The sequence below is a fragment of the Anser cygnoides genome, chromosome 2 (genome assembly GCF_040182565.1).
Source record: "Anser cygnoides isolate HZ-2024a breed goose chromosome 2, Taihu_goose_T2T_genome, whole genome shotgun sequence".
NCBI classification, from domain to species: Eukaryota; Metazoa; Chordata; class Aves; order Anseriformes; family Anatidae; genus Anser; species Anser cygnoides.
Window position 1 is genome coordinate 36,405,928 of NC_089874.1, and position 12,857 is coordinate 36,418,784.

Sequence of the window (12,857 nt, forward strand, 5' to 3'; positions counted from 1 at the left end):
AATAAAGTCAGCTAATCTAGTCAGCTTCATGTGATGTGAATAATTGTTATTGGCAATAAACCTAAACAGTCTATTAATTCAAATCTTGTTTGTAAGACCACAAGGGATAACCTTAAAATGTTAAGTAATCAAAATACAGTTATATTTTATATAACAGCAGAGTCTTCACCTGTGCTTAGTATGAAGTCGGTAATTTTGGTTTGAATTGTTTTTTTGTTGTTGTTGTTTGGTATCGCTTTTAAGTTACAGAATGACTTCTTTAACAAAGTGATTCTGTGGGTTCTTTTTCTCCTTTTACTCCTAGTCCTCTGGTGCAAGTCACACGCAGGTGGATTTTTAATTATGCTCTAAACCTTTGACACACAAAAATCTTAAATTCATCAACTCCACTTTTTAATCTATTTATTTTTTAAAATGTTTAGTTTATTCAGGTAAAGGTTTAATTATTTAGAGTTCTGTTAAGTAAAATAACAACAAACAACTTTCAATGTACTTCAGAGCACATTAAGTTAAAGAAAAACAATTATTTACAAGTAGAAAAGTCTGTATAGATGTACACAATTGATTCAAAGTGAGTGCAGAGCTCTTTATTCTGCTGTTGTGTTGGTGACTGTTATACATTTATTGCCATTTAAATTCTGATACGAATAATCATGAACCCCTTTATATAACATGCTTGTTGATCTGTTTTCCTCTTTTCTAAAAAACAAACAAAAAACCTTAATTTCCTCAGAGCAAATAGTGTGGATACCTGACCTAGTATCCTTGTCGTTTGATGATGTGTATTATTAAGCCACCCTGTATTTTTTACCATAGAATCACAGAATGTTTGATATTGGAAAAGACTGTTAAAGATTACCTAATTGCAGTCCACCCGATGCAGACAGGGACATCTTCTACTAGACTTGCTCAAAAGCCCCATTCAACTTTTCTGGGTAGCCTGTTCCAGTTGTCTCACCACCTTCGTAGTAAATAATTTCTTCTTTATATCTAATCTAAATCTACCTTGTTTTAGTTTAGAACTGAGATTCCTTGTCCTATTGCAGTTTGTTAAAACATAGTTTTCTTAACATCTCCTTTGTATTTATATTTTTTCATACGCGTTTAAGATACTTTCATCCTTTTAGTACTGACTTTTTTCAGTCTTCACAAATAGCTCAGGGGTATTTGGGACCGTTGAGAAATGTCCGTAGAAACATTGATTTCCTAATACAGACAAGGTAGTTGTTGGACTATGTCACAGCTGTATCCAAATTAATGTTTCCCTCCCACTCTTAATCATTTGCTCTCTTCTCTACGTAGTTACTGTCACGGAGTTCTGGGCACTAGGGTATTGTCTTCTGTGTCTGCTTTTCGACTGGTTGGGATGCTTTGAAGTAGTGCTTTTAGAGGCTCTTTGGGGCAAATATTAGGAAGAAACAAACTAAAGTTAGATTCAATCTTTTCGGAACAAAGTATATACCAAAATAAATCTGTTCAGGTGTAATACAGTCAGTATTCCGCACAGTTTGAATATTGGGCAGTATGCATGCTTGTAAGCGATGCAAAGATTTGCTTTCTTGAGTTTCAGGAACGGGTGAGTCCCTGTGTATCACTCCTGACAGGTAACTGTAAAGGTCACAACAAACTATAGATTTTGGTTTGCTAACAGTGTTCTTGCTGTTCAGGACATACAGGCTTTTGTTGCCTTTTTACAAGATTTCTATCTCATTTCCTACCAAAAATGGGCAGAATAAATGAATTGAAGGCATAAAGTGATTGTGTTATTTGAGTTGTTGAAAAATTGCTTCTCATTCAAGTCCTGCATATTACAGTACTCCAATTCCCTTCTTATTTCTAAAGGCTTTTATTTTAGGGTTTACATCTTATTTTATCACATTGGAGTTAAAAACCAAAACAAAACTATTTTTTTTTTCTGGTATTCAACACAGTGGTTCCACAGAACTAGTTTTCTCAGTTTGTTGTCACCACCATCACAGAAGAAGAATATCTGCAAGACGCACAGCTTTGTGCTAGCCGGTGTTTGTGCTCACAGGGAGCATATGCTTCAGCCCTACTGTTGCTTTTCATGCAGAATTCCTAGCTCTGTGCTGCGAGTGGATAGACAATCAGTTCTTTCAGCAGTTTTGTCTACTGAAATTATCTGTTGCCCTTCATAAAGAAAAGGAGATGTCTTGATGCATGTTTGTATTCCACGGTATATGGAGTGAAGTTTGAAAAACTTCATCAGGTCTCCACTTGAAACATGCATATTTTTATTTTCCATTAGTGGATCACAAGTGCACAAAGCAGGATGGATTTTATACAATACTTTGGCAGACTAGATTAGTACGCAGTGCTACTGTGGTTTAACCGTGGTAGGCAGCTGAGCACTACCCAGCCACTCTCCCACCTCCCCCTCGAGCGGGACGGGGGAAGAGAATCAGAAGGGTAAGTTAGAAGACTCATGGGGTGAGATATAGCCAGTCTAATAAGTAAAAAAAAAACAAAACAAAAAACAAAAAAAACAAAAAAAAACAAGGAAACAAAAGAAAAACAAAACCAAGAAAAAACAAGTGATGGACAACACAATTGTTCACCACCAGTTGACTGATGCCCAGACAGTTTCTGAGCAACTGCAGCCCTGGCAGACTCCCCCCTGCCACCCACATTTTATTTTATTTTCTAATTGCTGAGCATGCTGTCATATGGCATGGTCAGTTTGGTCAGTCCAGGTCAGCTGTCCTGGCTGTGTCCCCTCCCAGCTTCTTGTGGATCCCCAGCCTGCTTGCTGGCAGGGCAGTGTGAGTAGCAAAAGGCCTTGTTACTGTGTAAGCACTGGTCAGCAATAACTAAATGATCAGTGTGTTGTCAACACTGTTTTCATCACAAATCCAAAACACAGCATCATACAAACCACTAGGAAGAAAAGTATTTCTATCCCAGCCCAAACCAGTACAGCTTCGTGTCTTGTAATTGCCACTGTGGGCCCCTTGGCCAACCTTCCCCTCAGCCCCTCAGCTTCCTCAGCTTCCCCTCAGCTACTGTAGAACTTCAGTCTGCAAATTCAATCTTAACTCCGTTCGGTTAATCTCTTCCTCCTCTTTCATCTCAGAGCCTTTTAGCAGGTGCAGTATGTACTTGTTTCAACAAGATCAGTTTTGGGGGAAAGTGATTCTTTCCAGTTCACGCTTCCAGTTCCTACCTTCTCCTGCCCCCCAACATGCACATTCTTTTTTAGTCTCTTGAAAAGGGCTGTTATATGTCCTGTTACAGAAATACATGCTATCCTTCTGCAGCCTGTTTTCATGCCAGTTAAACCACTCCTATGCTTAATTTCATGCCATCTGGGGAATAAAACGAAGTAATATTTTTACAAGGATGATGTTCTCTGATAACTTTTTTTTTAAATGTAGAATCATACTGCATATATAGCTTGCAACTGTAGTAATACAACACTATTAAAATAATGATGCAATTACTCACTACCATCATTTTACTCGAGAAGACACATGATGCATGGTCACCAGAACTCTTCCAGGTTGCTTTTAACATTTAAAGTTTTCCTTTGGTTTCCTACTGAGATCACTTATTTACTGGTACACACCCTGGTGTGAGAGCTGCATTGCTAAGCTGCTTTTACCTGAAAATATTTTACTTTCAAGAAAATTGAAGGACATTGAATCAAAAATTGATTGCATTTTTATATATTAAAAAAGCAATACAAATAAAATAGCAATACGAATATTTCTCCTATATATCTTATATACTATTGATATAAAAAAATATACCTGTGTAAATAAAAACAATGCTTTTTTTTTTTTGTGTTCTCTGGCAGCACTGCCCTTGTCTGCTCCCTCAAGGTTTAATATTACTTTCTTGAAGGGGGGGGAATGTACAGTAGCCATTGTATCACTCATGCATTTGCTTGTCTGACACTGTACAACTGTTCAGATTTGTACACATGGGTTTTATACATTTTTGTAGAGAGAGCACAGCTTGCACATCTGATCCTTTTGCAGTCATTTGTCTCCCTCTAGTGGGAAAAGAGCACTTCTGAACTGATTTCTATAATGTTAGAGTGGTGACAAGTCGTATTTCTGTGGCAGTGGGGTTCTCAAAGGTTTAACTTCAGTCAGAAGCAACAGATTTATGAATTAACCTGCACGTTGTTTGACCCTGGGTATATTTGAAAAGCGTTTCCATTATGACGCTGGCATAAAGTGAAGCAGAAGTGAACTTACTGACTTGATAAACTTGTTCTTTCATCAGCTTTTGAAAGTTTATTTCACCATTTAACTTCTCAAAACTGGGATAATTCATCTATTTGATAGGTAGTTTTAATGGGATATCCATCCAAATCCGGATTCTATTAAGGCATTTTTCCTGCATAGTAGCTTTATACATGGAAGAGTTTTGTTCAAATATCAGGGATTTGTTTGAGTTGGCTTCTGATGCCATTTTATAAAGAGAGTTTCTCTGGTTAGACAGTGATATAAAGCTGCCGTGCAGCGTGTCTGCAGTACAAGTGCCCAGTTCATAAAAGTAAATGAATTGAGCATTTTTTCTGTGGCCCTTTAAATCAAGCTATGTTGTTTTTGTTTGTTTATGCTGCATGTTCAAAAAGCTAAGAGTCAGGGAAATGCATTGTTTGAAAAACAAAACAAAACCCCATCATGTAAAATAATAACTTAAAGATACAAAGTAAACATTCAGAAATGTTTGGGTTGGAACCAGCAGTTATAGGACCGATGTGTGCTGTAAACATTCGGTAAAGAGCAAACCCTGTTTTAATGTTTCAGTGATTGTTCTGTGTATGAATATGTCCTAAAGTGATTAATTTATTTTACTGGATGATTGGAGATGCTCTTAGATGTTTTAGATAGGCATTCTCCCTGTACTTTAATTCAAAATATGTATTTGTGAGAGTGATTTTTTTGCAGTTTAAAGTGAAATTATAGGAAATGTTAAGAATCTAACATTCTGAAATGTAAGCGCATGCTGCAGAATCATAGTCAGCATGTGTAAACACTGTGGCTGCCTCCTGCAAAAATTTGTATGTCTGTAGTCTTCCTGAAAGTAATGGTATGACTGATGTTACTTAGATGAACTTTTACCAAGTTAGGCCTTAGTTTTGGAGAGAGAGAGGGAGTTTTTATTCTGTTCAATAATGTTAATTTTAAATCACTGGTGATTTAAATTCATACCGTGATGCATTAGATTTTGGATTAGAAAGACTTCAGTGTTTAGTGCGGTATTTCTGTGGCACATCATAGCGATGAAGATAAAAACTTAAAAATCAGTGAGTATGTTTGGGATTGGTTTCCTGTTTTACTTTGCTGGATTATTAAATTTTATTTTGGAAAGGAAACACAATTTGAGGTTTCCTTTCAGAACATTTGGGCCTTGTGTCATGAGAATGCTCAGACAGCTTTGCAGTGGCTGCAATGGTACTGCGTTGTGTTCATCACTTGTCCTCAGAGGTCCCTTAAACAGGGCATGATGTCAGCCAAGTGTTTTACACAATTCTGTTGGAGCTCCTATGATGTCAGGGGGATAAACAAAAGGCTCCTGCAGATAATTAATCTAGATCCCCTAAATTCTCGACGGGATATGAAGGGTAATGGTTCCCCTGACATTAAGTTACATCCAAATAAATCAATCCAGCTGAAACTTGAAAAGTGATGGCAGTTTTTATTTTTATTATTATTATTTTTTGAAATCGTCTTGCATTTGGTGAATTGACCTCTTTAGTTTGAGAGTTTCATAGGTCACTTTTAGCCTTTCATTCTTCTTTCATAATGGATGAATTCTGTAAAAAGTGAAATACAGGTTGCAGATACTAGCTGTTACTCAAAGGTGACACTTTTTGGTATAGAACAGCGTTTAAAAAGTGGGTAGGGGTGTTACCTGTATTTATCAGGATACACAAATCCAAAGCCACTGGTGTATAATTTGGAATTTGTAGATGATGTAAAATCACTGTTCTTTTAGCATCCTTTTGTAATAAAGTGTAAATAAGTAAATGGTGTTATCTATAATGTCATTTTTTGGACCGGGGGGCAGTTTTTCATGTGATTACAAAAAAATTCAATTTACAATAATCAGTTTTAAGTCTTTTGCCACTTTAGAATAGCAATAAAAAAAAATAAATTGGTGTCCCATCTTTATTTCCCTTCCCTGTCTGAGGGTGGTACATCAGACTTTCAGTGTAGGATTTTGATTCTGGGAAAACAAATCCACTTGACAGCTACCTTTTCTTTGTTGCATTTCATTAGTAAGACTCTGAGTAATTACAGGAGTTTTTGTTTTGATTGCTTTTGTTTTGCAGCAGTGAAGCTGACTTAAGTAACTTCTGGCTTCTTATTCTGCCCTTTGTGATGCAATTTGCTTTTCCCCTCCACCTGTAATACTGTTGCAACTCTTTTGGAGGAGGGGGTGCGTTTCTAAATTGAATTAAAGATAAGATCCAATGTAAAAATAATCTTGAAACTGTCACGTGCTTTCAAACCAATTCATTAAAACGATCCATGCTTTTGCTTTGTTTTTATTTGTTAAGACAGTGGAAGGAAAGATATATTTGTAGACATTTCAGATAAAGTAAGAGAAATTAATTAAGCAGCAATTTAATTATCATCTTGGTAGTAGTGGTTGTACGTGTTGATACGTTTATTATATTCTTCCACTTGAGACTCCGCCTAAAACACAGCTGACCTTTACCTGTAAAATAGTCTAAGAGTACTCATTTTAAATTTTATAGGCTCTGAAACCACTGTAACCAGAGCGTATGGGAGTGGGACTGCAGCATCTAAATGGAATTGCTAAGAATTCTGTAAAATAACAAGTCGTCTCTAAAAATTAATCCTTTCTTCTTTCAAAACTGTAGGCTTTAGTTGTATCTAAACAAGTTTATTAGGTGAGAATCTGTTAAGTATGGAACTTTTACATTTTAATACCATGTCCCTTTAGAATAACTAGCAAAGCAGCATCAATTGTAATGCTGTTTGTGGAGTGTATTTTTTCAGGCTATTAATTCCTTTTAATATATGTTACCTTTGGCAGCCTGTTTGAACTGTTTGTACAGTTTGTGTATATAATGTATCAGATTAAATTCTTTTGAAGGCAGTTGGGTTACAGCAGTTACAGTTATGCTGAAGTGGTGTTTAGAGAAAACAGATATGCATTGAAATAGGCTTTTTACTATACTAGACTTTCAAAACAGGGGCAGGTAATTAGTCTCCACTGCGCTAGAGAAGGACAAGCAGTTGTAATGTGTGTTGTTGCTGCTGGTTATATAGTGAGTTTTACTTGGAATACCGACTTTAATTAAAATATCCTGCCTTCATTACACCAAAGTATGTGCACTTTTGTTTGCAGGGAACTGATAGCTCTTCAAAAATAAAAGCCTTACAGGAGTTCTTGGTCTTGTCTTTAATACTGTTTTCAACAAACAGTGCATTCATGATCCCTTTTCTAAATACTTTATTCTATTAAGGCATATAATAAAGCCAATTAGAGTTCAAATAGTTGGAATGGATTGGTCCTCTTCCTTTTTAATAGTATCTGTAACAAAAATTAAAATCTACTTTAGGTGCCTGTTTAGGGTTCAGGAAGTATTTGAGACATCAGTTACATTTGCCACCCTCACAATTCACTCCCCCCCGTCCCCAAATCATAATGCCCAAACCTCTGTTTAGTTGCTTGTAAAAGCAGGGCTTAATTACACTTGCAAACAGCGTATTTTTGACAATTAATGAGTAAAAACAGTCCTCATTATATTTTATTGTACTTAAAACATTGTTAGTTAAGTGGAATCTGGCCAGTAGGGGTTCTCCATGAACTCTGCTTGATGTGTTTCTCATGATGTAACAGTACAGTTTTGTTGTTTCAGGGCATTAAGTTTTGTTTAAAAATGATGAACAGATGAACTAGTGCTTTAATCTTCCAAATGCAGAGTGAAAAGACAATTTGTACCTTAGTATCTGCACAAACATTGTAAGTCACGCTGTAGTCAGTCGTGTTGGTCAGTCTGTCTTGACCTTGTTTACATTTTGATTCATATCACTGCCACGGGGATATTTAGCTGAGCTTTATTGAGTTTTGATAACAGAAATGGTAATGTATTTAGTGTTACTGATTTATTTTCTCAGGAAAATAGCATTATATTAAAAATCATGTTTTTCTGGGTTAAGATGGCCTGTTTTTAAATGGTCATTTTACTGTGGTGAAGACAACTTTTAACTGTGCGCTACCTTGGATGGTATAGACATTACTGTAATTCGAATAACGAATGCACGCTGTACTTGCAGTGACTTCTCATCTTGCGTCTGTCAGTGTTACAAAGGAATCTGTTCTGGGTGTTGTTATCATCCTCTGCCTCAGTTTCCAATCTCTACGACTTGAATCCTGCAGTTGTTTCATGGTCCTCCATGAGCTTTCTGTGAGGCCTTCCAAATGGGCTAGCTGGTAGAATGTAGCATCATAACTACTCAACGTCAGGAGTATCATTGCTTCTATTTTTTCTCCTTCTGCTTGCAGTTGTCTTTGCTGTGGCTTGCTTGAATCCCTGGTCCTGCTGGCCACACTATTTCTGATACAAACCAGGATGCTTTTGGCCTTCTTGGTCACCTTGGCTATTGACCAGTACCCCCAGGTCCTTTTCTCACAGACAGCTTTCCAGCCTCTCTTCCAATAGTCTCTGCATAACTGAATGCTTGCACTGAAACAAACTCCTCATTGACTCATTGATTTTATTTAATAAGCACAGTGAATTTACCAGGTACCAGGTAGGAGCTTCAAAATGGGCCTGTCATACAGTTTACAGAAGAGGAGAAATCTAATGACCACCTGTCTTACGTTGTAGCTTTATATGTGCTCTAAAGTAAAAGCACTGAGTAATTTCAAATATTGTACATTTTAAGAAAGTTTTAAATCATTTAAAATATTTTAGTTGTATAAATGTGACAATGTTTAAGCAGAATGTTCAAGTTCATATATGAATGCTGCATTGCTTATTGCATTAGTGGATGATTGAGAATGCTAAATGTAATTTGGAATGTGAATTTTGATATTTTTTTTCTGATAGTAAATTAATAGGTATTATTGAATGTTTATAGAAACAATACACATACTGTTTTACGTAGAAAACTTAAAAAACTTGAATAGTGGAAAGTTTGTGAAATATTCCTTTATTAGAAATAAAATATATAGAAGGCACATATACATAGTTTTGCATATAACCTAGAAATTAACAGTATTTATATATTTGAACATTAATTCAGATAGCATTTTGTAGTTCTGGAGATGTGCATTATTAAATGGAATATTTGCGATTATTTTTAAAGGCTAATATTCAAGCATCAGAAACTCTTAAAACTGAAAATGATGATTTGAAGAAGAAGCATGAAGAGGCTGCTTCAAAAGTTCTCCAGCTTGAAGAAGACATCATGACTGTTACTCAAAAAGCCATTGCGAAAGAAACAGAGTTAGACAGGTATTTAGTCATTTTAACCCTTACCTTCCTTATTTTACAGTTTCATTGCATATGTGTTTTTTAAACTATCATTTTTTAATATATGTATGATTTTTCTGCATTAATAATTCTGTAATATTAATCTGTTTATTCCTTAGTATGAAGGACAAACTAAAGAAAGTGATGCTTGAGAAGGAGCAACTTGAATGTGTGTTAAAGACAGAAAAGGATGAAAAAGAACTTTATAAGGTAACTTTATTCCTTGTACACTGAAATGAAGTGGTTTGAAATAAAGGTGGTAGTGTTTTACAGAGAGATTTGATAAATGGAATTTATTAAGGAATAAGTGAAGAGGGGCATTTCTGTGAATAGATTTTTAAGAGTTACAGAAGTTTTATATAAGAATGAATGAGGAAAGTGGCATTTGAAATCGTCCCATCATGTGAAAAGGTTTCTTAAGGAGAATGTACCACCAGTTTGTTGAAATGCAGGCACAGTAACCTAAAATTCGTAGGTTCTTTATGTATATACAGTGCATCATCCAGTAATTGGTTATCTTAACGTACCTATGAAAAAGTAAATTACTTTTTACTCTTTCAAGTTCCCTCCCAAGAGTATGTTTTGTAGATCAGTATTCTTGACTCCTTTGAGTAACTTTGAGTGTAGCAGGAGTTGTGTTGCATTGATTTTTTACTAGCATAAATGATTTCTTTTGGTGGTATTGAGAAACATCTGTATTTAAAATAAACAAAAAAAAGTCTTGTGAATAGTCTTGAACTTAACTAGCCAGAAGTTCTGAGTTAAGTGGGCAGCTGGAACCATCCTTACAGCAAACATGTATGTTTAATTTTTATGGGAGCTTGCTGTACTACCCTGCTTAATTTGATGTGTCCATTTGCTTAGGAAAGTAGGTAGAGAAGCTGATCAGGCTTTAGCAGTGTCACCCCCTAACTTCTGTTGAGATAATGACTGTTAGTTTTTGTACTCCTTCTTTTAAAGAAAAAAATCCTGTTTCTGGTTTACTTACTGTAATAAGGAAATCCTTGGGTTGTGTAAAACAAATCAGAAGCGTTTAAAAGATTATTTACGTTCATAGGAAAACATCTTGTATGTGGCAGGCAACATTAGATTTATACCAGAAGTCATCTTAAAATTACAAAATGTTTTTTGCAAGCATGGAATTTGGCTGTTAATAAGCAACTCACATCTTGTAGTCTTTGAACAACATTTGAATACAACAATTACCGTTTTTTAGGCATTATACGATAGACTCGGTGACATCTTAAAAACAGCTTTAGGGTTGTTAAAGTAGTTTGCTGTCTTGGTAACTGGATATTGGTGGTATAGTCCTGTTTGCTTAGACAACTTCAAGTAGATCCTACCAGAAGATTAATTTCTCTGTAGCTTTCTTTAAGTCATTTTCTTGCTTGCGTTTCGTTTTCCTGCATTTGTGAAGAGAAGAGTTAGTTTTGAAAAGCTTAGTGTGTTTTGTATAGAAAATGGGAGCTTACCTTCAACCTGTAGAGTGGAGGAGCTGTTGTTAGAGCTGAAATCAAGCTGAAAGGATTCCAACCAGAAATCTTCTGCTGTGAGGGCAGTGATATTATAAAATGTTTACTTTTTTTTTTCTTTTCCTGTCCTAATCTGTCTCAGAGATGAGCTAGAATTTAGCAAACACTTAAATGGACAGATAAACAGCAGTTTTTTTTAATGTGGAAGAAGAGTTTGACATTTTTTAGCATCATTACAGATACACTTGAAGAATACAGAAATAGAAAACACCAAACTAGTAAAAGAGATCCAGACGTTTAAGAATTTGGATGCAAACAAAGAAAACATGATATCGTATTATAAAGAGGAGGTTGGCAGATTACAGCTATTTGTAGCTGAAAAAGAAAATATGAAGAAAGCTTTTTTGCTCTCCTCATCAAATAAGGTAAGCATTGCTAATATAATTGGCCTACTTTAAAATGAATATATCCGAGGTAGTACGTGCTTTACAAGAGAAAGGAAGAATTGATATTTCCTATGTATAGGTTGAGAGCCAGGAGGATTGTGGTGTTCTCAGCAGATGCAGAAAATAAAGAAGGAGAAAGTAAATTCAGTTTCGTTTTGCTCACTCTGAGCTTCTTGAGGTGTCTCACATGAAAAGCTTTGAGGTGAACTCTGTGTGGAACAAGTAGTTTGTGAGTTCAGATGAGTGCACCACTTTTACTGAGTTGCTTATAGCTTCATGAAAGAGGAAAGAAACTGAAGAATAGAGAAAAGAATGCAGCCATGTTGAGAATGCAGAGGATGATGGAGGAAAAAAGAGGAGAATTCAGAAGATGTACTGAGGGACTTGTTAGGTACTGTCAAGATACAATGATGTAAAACCTGAGGAGGGATAAGATGCCACATAAATGGACTAAACCAACTGACAAGTCAGCAGTATGAGTGTCGGTAGGACTACTAAAGAGGAGGTGACTTTTGCTATACAATGTGATAGGATTATGGTTAGCAAGTAGTGTGGTGCAACACGGTAGTGAATGTGCTGAAGAACTGGTATCCATGCTGTCTGTGGTCTGGGAAGGGTACTTCAGATTAGTTTTAGTGTGGTGCTGTGGATAGAATACCTAGTGGTGGGAGTGCATTAGGTTTGTTTTTGATGCGCATCTATCTTCCTGTTTCATTTCATCTGAAAGGAACCCAGTGTCTGTGCCCTGACACTGTTCTGTGATGTGATCTAGTGTAATAGGTAATGGTGGAATGACTGGGGGTTTTGCTTCAGAAATGTGCTCTTGATCCAAACCAGAGTTAATTTAGACACAGTCTTAGGAGCCAGCATGGAAAAGTCAGGTCATCCAGGTGATGCACTGACGTTATTTCCATCTTGTATGTCTTGTCAGTTGTCTTACTGAAAAAGCAATCTAGTTTTTGAAAGAAGAGACATTGCGTTAAAGTTAGAAATGTAAAATACAAGTGCCATTAAGAGTGGAAGTAGCAAGAGCACAAAAAGAACCCACTGTTTTGCTTAAATTACAACTTACATTCTTTTTGTCATGTGACTGCTCTACAGTTTTGTTTCTGAGTATGTTAAACTACTACACTATTCTACTTGAAAATTAAAAAACATGTAGTGTGTGTACTGGAGCAAACAAACATATGTCATCCGGTTATCTTGAGAAGCATTTATAACTTTTCTGGTGGGATCATTAACATTTTTGCATTACACTGTGAAATTGTTTACTGAAAAAAATGTTTACTGAAATATGTAACCGATGTAGGATGTGCTGTAAAAAAATATTTAAGGTATAGTTCTTTAGAGCACCTACTAGTTCATCCATCTTTGTAAAGGTTTACAGGATGTATTACTATTCCACTGGACTTGCTGTGCAATCTTCTATGTGATTATTAAAAATTAACA

The 12,857-nt window shown here is 35.9% G+C and overlaps 1 protein-coding gene across 4 annotated transcripts in view; it reads left to right on the forward strand.

Annotated features, from left to right (window-relative positions):
- Positions 1-12,857, forward strand: part of TAX1BP1 (Tax1 binding protein 1) — a 57,127-nt gene that overhangs the window by 22,414 nt on the left and 21,856 nt on the right. For 3 of the 4 annotated variants that reach the window (XM_048070224.2, XM_048070227.2, XM_048070225.2), the window contains exons 6-8: positions 9,324-9,472; positions 9,610-9,700; positions 11,202-11,387. In XM_048070224.2, the coding sequence (XP_047926181.1) occupies positions 9,324-9,472; positions 9,610-9,700; positions 11,202-11,387 (426 nt within the window). The remainder of the gene's footprint in view (positions 1-9,323; positions 9,473-9,609; positions 9,701-11,201; positions 11,388-12,857) is intronic. The other variant, XM_048070226.2, reaches the window with a different exon arrangement.